The sequence below is a fragment of the Rhinoderma darwinii genome, chromosome 2 (genome assembly GCF_050947455.1).
Source record: "Rhinoderma darwinii isolate aRhiDar2 chromosome 2, aRhiDar2.hap1, whole genome shotgun sequence".
NCBI lineage: Eukaryota > Metazoa > Chordata > Amphibia > Anura > Rhinodermatidae > Rhinoderma > Rhinoderma darwinii.
The window spans coordinates 77,402,992-77,414,296 of record NC_134688.1 but is presented as its reverse complement, the minus strand read 5'-3'; the positions used below and the strand labels follow the sequence as shown (position 1 = coordinate 77,414,296).

Sequence of the window (11,305 nt, the reverse complement as noted above, 5' to 3'; positions counted from 1 at the left end):
CAGGGTATAGGATGGTTGTAAGGCCGGATTTACACCTGCGTGTGCGTTTTGCACACGCAAAAAACACAGCATTTTGTGCGCGCAAAAGGTCCATAAAAGCTCCGTGTGTCAGCAGCATATGATGCGTGGGTGCGTGATTTTCGCGCAGCCGCAATCATTATGACACGGTTTGTATGTTTGAATGAAAACAGAAAAGCACCATGTGGTTTTCTGTTTACATAGTTTTTACAGCTGTTGCGCGAATCACGTGCGTCACACGGAAGTGCTTCCGTGTGCTGCGCGTGATTTTCACGCACCCATTGACTTCAATGGGTGCGGGATGCGCGAGAAACGCATGAATATAGGACATGTCGTGAGTTTTATGCAAGGGACACACGCTGCGTAAAAATCACTGACTGTCTGAACGGCCCCATAGACGAACATAGGTCCGTGCGAGGCGCGTGAAAATCACGCACGTTGCACGGACCTATTGTACGTTTCTAAATAAGCCCTATTACTAACACCCATGGTGCAATGGAGTGATTTGTCCACTTTGTGTTAGTAATACTTGCCAACTACTGTATGTGACAGCATAACGCTATTTTTTCTGTGATCATTCACTTTAACAGCAAAGCTGAAAAGCACTGTGCTCTTGCCCATATATAAATGCACGTTGTACTGACATCTAGTGGTCAGTGGAATATCTACAATCGTGATGTTTTTCCTTTTATAAACACATCCAAATAAATCAAATGAAAACCAAAGCTTTTATGTGTTAATATTCAATGGTCTTACCTTTGTATAGCACAAGATTTTGATGCTTTATTTTCCAAAAACACATCTCTTAGGCCTGTTTCACACGAGCGCTGCGCATCTGACATGAAAAACTAACGTTTTTCACGTCCGAGGTGCATCCGTGCTCAGCGCTGCGGGATGTGATGTCACGCATCCCCCTTGAGTTGAGAGTCTATGGAGGCATGCGTGATGCGCGAAAAGAACGGACATGTCCTATTTTCGCACAGACCCTTCACACGGTCCATTGAAACAACAGCTGTGTGAACGGCCACATTGAATTACATAGGTCCATGGGACGGCCGCTGTTTCAACAGTCATCCCACGGCCGTTTAACACGCTCGTGTAAACAAGCCCTTAGACTGCGTGTGGGAGCAACCCAGCGTATTACCAGAAAAGTTAAGGCAAAGGGAATCCATAGCAAAAATGTTAGTAGGTACCCCTTATTATTGCTACACCAATGGTTGACACACCCAATAAGTAAGTAGTAGGGGGCCAGCCTGACCTAGACCTCCACCTATTAGGGCGCTATAGCACCTCTATGGTATGCATAACCTTGTGTTTCCCATAATGATTTTGCACCGTTTTCAGTGCTGTGATGATTTGTATGAAAAAGTTTCTAAAAAGTTGACGTTTCACTGCAGAGGAATAACTACTATGATCGATAACATAATAAGGAACTACAAGGGGACTGAAAGAAGCAGCACACCAGCGATCAGTAACCGTGCCTTTAATGTTCTGTAAATATAATCTTAGAAATACAAACTGATGAGGATATACATTTATTTTATACACACAATAGTTTAAATAAGCAAATAGTTACTTGTTAGGTTTCCTCCCTTTTCTAAAGCGCAGATTGTAAATCCGGTTGCAGTACAGATCTCACATTTGTAGAAAGGACTTTTACTTTGCAAACAGAAAGTGCTGAGGTTTTAAATGAGCGCAATGATTCTTGACATTGCGATGGGTTAAGGTGCAACATCTACGTAAACTAAAAGAAGAATGGGAGCGTGGCATTTTCTTTAACACAGCCATTGCAGATGCATTGAAATTTCAATGGCATTTAACATGACAGGTCGTAAGAAGCACAGTGGTGCTTGGCATTGTGTGACTATAGAAGTACAATCTATAGGGATTTTAGGTGTACCCATTACCTATACATCATGCCACACAACAGGCTGAATCAGTATGTCATGATACTTCAAAAGGGTTTTTCCATTATAGACGTTGATGACATGTTATAAGGGTTAACAATGGAGTCTGACTGACAGAACCCATTGCCCAGGAAGGATCCCGGCAATAGAAGTCTGCCTTGGGAAAAACCCTTTAACTATGTGTAAGGGCTATTAACTAGGATACAGACAATCCTGAGGATTAAAGGGACTTGTTTTGCCCAAAAAAAAAAAAAATTTTTTTTTTTTTTACTTTTATGAAAACTGAGCTCTTCATATTGGAGAGCCTGGCCCAGGAACTGTACTAAAGCTTGCCGCGTCTAACATTTTCTTTACGTTTTAGTTAAAGCCCCCTTCTGTATCGGAGTTCCAATGCATGGTAGCGCTATATGCTCCACTGTCGTCTGTTACAGAACACGGCATATACCACTCACATCAATTTAAAGCTACAGCTTATATACTCAAGAAGGTTCATTTTGAGTGAAACTTAAGGCATCTGTTCTATTATCACAATCTCTCATTTTTTTTACAGTGTGATAAAATATATTTCAATAAAACATGTCTGCATTTAATTCTCATCACATTCTTGTATCATGCAGCGCCCACATCCACATTTAACATATATAAGTTATTTAAAAAAAAAAAGGAAACCGAAGTGTCAAAATCACTGATAGCCTTAAAGTGAATCTTCACCTTTTATTATTATATCATTTTTAGGTCCAATATTCTGTGCTGATTAATTTCCTAATATATATTATAGCGGTTGAAACCCCGTTTTATCTTTATACAAAGTTCCAAGTCCCCTGTATAGACATAGATTAAAAACATAACATGCTGGCTACCTGCAGTCACCACTAGAGGGAGCTAACTGCCTATTGTTTTATTATTGGGTTCAATGTATAAGAGTATGCAGTGATACTAGCCCTCTAGTGGTGGCTGCAGGTAGCAGAACGTTATGTTGTATATCTAGGTCTATGCAGGTGATTTTGAGTTTTGTATTGTAAAAATAAAATCAAAATTCAGAATGCCGTAAAGACATTTTACGAAATTAATCATCATAGATTTTTATTTAGATTAAAATAGCAAAATGGTGGTCGAGGGTGGACATTCACTTTAAGGCTGCACAATCTCTGCAGCTGTAAGTCAAGCGCTAGAAAAGGACAAATACAATTCTTAAACCAGGTTAGACCAATAATATATTAAAATTATGTTAATAAAGAAATTTCCTTTACAAAGCCAACTCCATTGCCTACTTAGATATATAAAAAAAAACTAAAAAAAAACAAACTTGTTTTAAGCCTTATACCTTGAATACCAATACCAAAATAACAGGTTGCATCTTTAGAGTGTGCGGGCAGCCACCTCCAGGGTGAACGCGAAGCAACCAACACATGAAGACAGACAAGATAACAATGCCCAGTCACAGCTGGGCAACGTGCACAGGCACTATCATTGCATATTAACATCCACGATGACGTCACTACCTGCTGACAAGTGACTCCTTAAAGAGCATTTACTTCCAGAACATATTTATACATGGATGCAATGAGCACTTTATTACTGAATACGGCTGTAGCACATCCATGAAAAGACTACTGTCTACTGGTGTATATACAATCTATCATTGTCATGTATTACAATCAATTTACACTGACAATGTAGGACAATCATGCATGCATATAGAAATCCATGGAGTCTAGAAGTGCAGCTGCGATGCTGTGGCCTGTGCTGCCGAATACAAATGCCTAATAGACCTTCATTTCATAGGCCTTAAAGGGAATTTCCACCCTTGAATACCATTTTTTTTTATCTGAAAAGGTAAAAATTCTGCGCAGGTTAATTTCTTAATATATCTTTATAGTGGTTGGAGCTCAGTTATTCTGATACAGAGCTCTAAATCCCCTGCATAGACATAGATTAGCTCTTACATCTATGTCTAGGCAGAAAATATCTAGTTCTATATCAGAAAATGGAAGATCAGACTACTAAGGCAGATAGATTAAGAAATTAGCACAGAATTTTGGACCTAAAAACAACATTAAGTGTTAGAAGTTGGATATTCATTTTATGGTGGTCGTCAAGTAGGATTGGACCCCATAGCTACAAGCAATCCTAAAATATCTTAAACCCCTTTGAAATGGACCGGTCACCTCTCCTGACGTTTCAGTTTAGTAACATTTCAGTAAATAATTGTATTCCCTTAGAAATACAATTCTGGAGAATGTTTTCTTAGTACTCTATGTTGTGCTGTTCCGCTGTTATTCCTCTTAGAAATGGATGAATAAATTGACAACTGGGTGTAACAGGGTAGTCCGCTACACAAACGTCAATGTCCAATCGGTGCTGACCGAGAGACTGTGTAGGGACACGCCCCTTTTGACAAGTACAACGGTAACACCCTGTTGTCAAATGTAATAATACATTTCTATTAGGAATAACAGAGGAACAGCACAATGCAGAGTTCTAAAATATATATATATATGTTCCAAAACGGTTATTTCATGGACAATACAAGTATTTACGAATATAGACAAGTTAGGAGAGTTGACAGGTCTTCTTTAAAAGAGGATCTGATGGGGACAGATGATCCATTTCTAGAAATAACCAGAGTCTACTTTTGGGGACATTCATAGACGAACTGTCCTACTGGCAACAGTGTATACGGCATAATGTACAAGACTATGTTTTTTTTGTCCGTGTGCTAACCGCAATTTTGCGGATAGCACACGGCCCATTCATTAATATTGCCCCATGCACACGACCCTGATGTTGACGGATCCATGTGGGGGCTGCAAGTCCAGGCAGTAAATACTCAGGACATGTGATTTTACTGTCCGTATTTGCGGATCATGTGACCTACTCAGGGGGGTTTCGGACAGATTGGTGGCAGTGCCCAAAATGTAAAATGTGCTGGAATCTGTGACTACTAATGTAAAGTGTGTGGAGCACTGGGCAGTAACCCCCAATTATACCACGTTGTTACCTGTAAGACGTTCTACATGGATGCCACTTTTACTTCTAGTACTGCACATTGGAAAGTTTCAAGTGACGTTAAAAATAAGAAATAATAATGACTTCAGTCAGATACACTTTATCATAGTGACTGTCCCTAGTGATTGTGAGGACAATGAGACACCTCTCACACCCAACTGCAAATTTCACATACCCACAGATCTGATTATAAAGAAAGTATTTTTTTTTGTAAGTTTTAATATAAAACCTTTATACTCTTGGCAGCTAATAAACTATATAGAAACAAAAACGTAGGCACTGACGATGCCGTGACAATTCCGTAAAACACTTATTCAGATGATCGGCGGTAGACGCAGCGTGTGGGATCGTCATGGGCTGGGTTTTTTTAAGTCTCGGATTTGTTTGATCAAGTAGTTCTTTTCATCTGAGAATTGTTCATCATCCGTCCTCTCTTTTTGAAAGCTGCTCAGGAACTCAACTAATTTGGTCTGGTTTTTTAACAGGATATCCACGATTGGTTGTGTTTTGTTTGGATTTGCTACAAATACCTAAGATGTTAAAGGATATGAACGATTAGTCTTGGCAACACACGGTGTAAGCTCAATGCATTCTATCAGAATATAAAGAAAACAAGGAATAATTCTACTTTCCTGTAACATACAGATAGTTGTCCAGGATGGGGGCTGCTTTTTATACTGATGAGATCACTAAGGGTCTGACACTTGAATAGGAGCAGTGCTGCAGTATGGCTGCTATGTAGTGTACGGAGTCTTCTGCTTTCGACACCGACCACTGCATAACATCCGGTGCCGGAGGCAGCCGCTACTGCTGATCGGTGCGGGGTCCGGGTGTCGGACCCCCACCAATCATATACTGATGACCTATCCTGCAGATGGCGCATCACCTGGGCAACTCTTTCTACCTCCCAGACACTTTCCATATTATTCTACACTTTCCTTTTCTGAAGGGCATTTCCAACCAAAATGTAAAAAATGGCATATACTAGTAAATGACAAGTTAGAGTTGTAGCCAACATTTGGTAACTATGTTTCTTTTTTGGTTGCAGTGGCATTTTGTGCAAAAGTAACAACAGAACGTGCAGCCATATTGGTTACTTTTTTCGATTTTGCTTCACAGAAACTGATAATAATGTGTCATTTTGGCAGTAGTAGAATATTGTCTGGTGTTAGCGATCTATAAAGACAAAAACTGTAGCAGTAGGATACCTTTTTTTTTATAGACAAAATAGTAGATAACAGATGCAAGTTTTCAGGACAGCTTAGGTCGCTTGTACAACGCCTGAGGAAGAGACCTAAACGATCTAGGTTACAGATTAAATCTTTCGAGACCGTTTAGGGCATATTCACACACTGCACTGAAAATCAATTCCATACATGTGAATGAGGTTGTTTCTGCAGCATGTGTATGGATTCCTGCGTGTCCGATTCAGATGAATGAGACAGTCACAGACATTTCTGCAACAAATCTGCCTCGTGTGAACTTACCCTTAGGTCTCCTCCTCATGAATTTCACAAGAGAGACCTAAGCGCTCTTGAAAGCTTGCATCTGTAATCTACTTCAAGGGGTTTTCCGATGAGGGACATTTATGACATACCCACAGGATATGTCATAAATTTCAGATAGATGTGGGTCCCACCTATCTCTAGAACGGGGTCCCCTAATCCCTGTTTTAGCTTTTTGTGCTCACGCAGACTCCCAGCCACTTACTGATTACATGGTCGGAAGTTACTGAAACAGCGTAACTTGCTGAGCAACTCTGTTTCCATAACTCCCATAGAACTGAATGGTAGTTATGGAAACAGAGTAGCTCGCATGCTACGTTGCTTCCGTAACTGCCATTCACTACTATAGGAGTTCCGGAAACAGCATTGCTCAGCGAGTTATGCTGTTTCCGTAACTTCCGACCATGTAATCAGTAAGTGGCTGGAAGTCTGCGTGAGCACAAAAAGCTAGAACAGGGATTAGAGATAGGTTCTAGAGATAGGTGGGTCCCGAATTAAAAAACCCTGTAAAACCCACTTTTTCTCCGTACAAAAGGATTTATTACAAAAAAATATTAAAGGAAATTAAATAAGATACACATAATTGTTACAGCCGCGTCCGTAACAACCCAAACTATAAAACTATTACGTTATCTAACCCACATGTTGAAAAGACAAAAATGCCAGGATTGCTCTTTTCTCTGTTTTGCATTTCCCAAAAAACAATGCAATGAAAAGCGACCTGCAAATAAGCCCTCAACTGTGTCATTAAAGGCTATGTAAACCTTTGAAAGTGATTTTGTTAGTTATTTTTTTTTTTTTTTAATAAAAAGGTCAATAAGTGTGTTTTTTTTCAACTTTATAATCTGTTTTTTATTAAAATGTCATAACTTTGATGTGATGGATAACAGGTGGACCCTGGGTGACCCGCTGACACTGAAACCATCAGTCCCGCAGACCTGGCGGATTGAGGTCTTCGCACAGCTGCTCTGTATACAGAATACAGAGCAGCTGTAACTAAAAAGTTTTTTGTTTTTTTTAAATAAAAACAAATTATAAAGTTGCACAAAACACACTGATTGATGTTTTTGTTTTTTTTTAAATCGCTTTCGATGGTTTATATAGACTTTAAGGCCCAAAATTGTCTGGTCACTAAAGGGTTACAAGAATGAGTACCACTCCGAGTGGACCATAAGCTAAAGAAATGATTGAAACACTATTAAAATGGTAAAACACCAAATAAAAATAAAAATGCAGGTAAGATTTAAAGGGATTGTACAGGATTTGAAAAAAACATCAGCTTTCTTCCAAAAACGGTGCCAGACCTTTCCACGGGTTGTGTTTGGTATTTCATCTTTGCCCCATTTACTTCAATGGAGTAGAGATGCAATACCAGACACAGCCTAAGGACAGGTGTGGCACTGTTTTTTTTTTTGTTTTTTTTAAAGAAAGCAGACATTTTTTTCTAAATCACATACATCCCCCATAAGCAAACGTCTAGTTCAGCTCTTTAAAATGATATACCAGTCACTGCCTTTGGGTAATGCTTACCTGCTATTTATTTTTTTCAGGGTTGTCAGGTTTTTTAGCTCAGCTCCATTAAACAAAGGTATGATCAGTGACTGCAGCTTAGCTGCATTATCGAATGGGAAATTGAAGTAAACAGAACACAGACATAAGATACAGACATTTTTGTCTGACCAACAGTGCGGATTGCCGTATTAGGCTGGGTTCACACGAGCACATTAACGTCCGTAATGGACGGACGTATTTCGGCCGGAAGTCCCGGACCGAACTCAGTGCAGGGAGCCGGGCTCCTAGCATCATACTTATGTACGATGCTAGGAGACCCTGCCTCTCCATGGAACTACTGTCCCGTACTGAAAACATGATTACAGTACGGGACAGTTGTCCTGCAGAGAGGCAGGAACTCCTAGCATCATACATAACTATGATGATAGGAGCCCGGCTCCCTGCACTGAGTTCGGTCCGGGATTTCCGGCCGAAATACGTCCGTCCATTACGGACGTTAATGTGCTCGTGTGAGCCCAGCCTTAACAAGCAGTTGTAGTTTGAAATCCAACTCCTTTCTCATTACAGGCTCAGGCTGCTGCTCAGGCTATCCCCCATGCTTTACACACATACCTTCCAACTTTCAATGAATAAAGAGTGATGTGGCAAATTTTTTTCCCATTAAGCCACACCTCTAACCCCAGCCCAATCCCCGCCCATACATACTTAGGTCAGCCCAGACAGTATGATGCCCCCATAGTGCCATCCACACAGTATAATGCCCGTATATCTGCCCGCCAACCTAGAATAATGCCCCCAAAGTGGCGCTTACACAGTATAATGTCACCCAACATAGTATAATTCCCCCATAAAGGCCTCCAAACAGTAGAATACCCCCATAGTGCCCCCACATAGTAGAATGCCCCCATAGGCCCTTCACACCCAGTATAAGGCCCTTATAGTGGCCCACACACAGTATACTACCCCCACACAGTATAAGGCCCCCATAGCTGTTCCCCACACAGTATAATGCCACCAAAGATGTCCCCCATACAGTATAATGCCCCCATAGCTGCCTCATGCAGTATAATGCTCCATTGCGCCCCCCACGCAGTAAAATGCACCATAGCTACCACACAATATAATGCCCCCCCACGCAGTGTCATGCCGCCACACACAGTATAAGGCCTGTATAGCTGCCCCAGACACAGTATAATGCCCCCAATAATAATGCCTAAAAAAAAAAAAATACTCAGCTAGTCATGTTCCCATGACGATTGAAGGAGATGCTTCTGCTCCTCCAATCTGTGCACTGTGTGGCTCGACGGAGACAAGTGCTGTGATTTCACTGCATCGTGCCTGTGTATGCCGAGCCGATCACCGGCGACGTTACATAGTGAATAGTGGAGCAGGGAGCGGACGGCTCCCTGCTCCACCATTAGGGTCAAATGTATCTGTGTGCTGGGTACGCAGATGCAGTTGACGCCGGGACATGCCACCAGCCCGCCCGGATTCTGGGACAGTCTCGCTGGATCCCAGACGGTTAGGAGGTGTGTACACTGCATCTCTGCCTTTTCAGACTAAGTGCTTTGTATAAGCAAAACATCACCAGAAAGTTAGTGCAAGGAGTGTTGTTTTGCATTTGAGCAAGGATTAAATGAATGATTATAAGCAACTAAACCATTAGTAAAGAAAAGAATTAGGCAAATGCCACATACACTGAGGCAAAGGATCATCTGTAAAAGGGGAATATCATAGAGATCTGCCTTGACTATGAACTTAGCAGGATTTAGGGGTTAAAGGAGTATGACAGCCAAGAAAGGCTTTAATATAACAAAGTAGTAGTGCGACTATCTACAACCTGCATCTCAAGCAATCTCACACTAGCAAATTCTTTTCACTTCCGATGTGCGGTATCTATGTGACTGCACTGTACTCGTAACTCAGGAAACATCATTTTCTTCTACAGAAAATGAAGACGTGATATTGTTAATCAAAAGAGGGAGAGGACACAAAATATCCTTCCATTTCTCATGCTCAAAGAAGCTCACGAAAACAGATCCTAGTTACGCGTTTCCATCACCTGTGACGCACGTGGGATTTTGGACACTTGCCTCCATTAAATGGTCTGGAGCTCTCCTAAATAATGTTTTGCACATGTCTTCCCTGCTGCCTGACAAAACCCAGAGCCCCATGATCCACACAAGAGACTGAATACCTTACCTTAAAGACGTGGAACGCCTCAAACTGAATGTTGGGGCTCTTATCTCTCAGCAGATTCATCATCAGCTTCAGATTTTCTGGTTTGCTGATGTACTTTGTCATGATGGAAAAGTTGTGTCGATCCAGGATTAGCTCCCCGAGCAGCTACAGAGGGAATAGAAAGCAGCAAAACCGAATACGTTACACGCAAGAACATACTGGAGAGTCATCAAAACTAGTGAATGGGAAAAGTAGACGGGGGTTCCCTCAAATATAAAGGGGTAGTCTTTTGTAATCTGCCCAGGTTACCTATTTATAGCTTTATTTTGTGGGAAACCTAGGTTTATCCCAGAATGTATGGACATGACTGTATAAACACGATTACAAACTACGATGGAAGCGACAGTAGCTACTAATAGAATATAGTCATATTAAGCATTGTCCAGGATCAGAAAAACATTGCTGCTTTCTTACAGACACGGCCCCAGATCGGTCCATAGGTGGTGTCTGCTATTGCAGCTCAGCTCCGCTGAGGTTAATGACAGCCGTGTTTTTTTAATTCTGGACAACCCCTTTAATTATAATGCAGAAAACAATGGCCACGCTATACCCAATCACAAGTTATTGTGTGACGATTGCATGTAGGCTTAAAGGGATTGTCTAATTAATACAACATATTTTCTGATTGAAGCTGGTCTGGCTTGAGAAATCAATCAACTGTTTTCACCGGGCGGGATAATGTAGTATTACAAGTATTAGATGAATGGCCCGGGTCCACCAAAACAAGAGCCATTTTTTATCAGCCAGGGCAGAAAGCCGCTAACAGAGAGGGATCCAAAAAAGAGGACTCCCCTCTATGGGGTCCATATACCCTAAATAAAGCATATGGATCTTTCTAGCCTTAAAGGGATTTTCCCATAATAATTTTTTATATATTTCTAAATATCTGACCACTGGGCCCCCACTGATCACGAGGACAGGCTTACCTTGCCTTTCATGGGAGCCCCATAGGAATGGAGCGGTAGTACGCATGCTCAACCACCACTCCATTCATTTCTCTGGGGCTGCCAAGCACTATCTTTGGCAGCCCTATAGAAATGGAGCAGTGGACGAGAATGCATATTACCACTCCATTTCTATGGGATTCCCAGGAACAGCAAGGTAAACCTGTTC

General features: G+C 41.3%; 1 protein-coding gene across 4 annotated transcripts in view; it reads right to left on the bottom strand.

The window, feature by feature from the left end:
- Window positions 1–1,485: 1,485 nt before the first annotated feature.
- Window positions 1,486–11,305, bottom strand: part of CAB39L (calcium binding protein 39 like) — an 87,734-nt gene continuing 77,914 nt past the window's right edge. For all 4 annotated transcript variants that reach the window (XM_075851789.1, XM_075851790.1, XM_075851792.1 and 1 more), the window contains exons 8-9: window positions 10,154–10,297; window positions 1,486–5,464 (exon numbers count right to left, since the gene is read on the bottom strand). In XM_075851789.1, coding sequence (XP_075707904.1) covers window positions 5,285–5,464; window positions 10,154–10,297 — 324 coding nt within the window. In that variant the 3' untranslated portion in view covers window positions 1,486–5,284. The remainder of the gene's footprint in view (window positions 5,465–10,153; window positions 10,298–11,305) is intronic.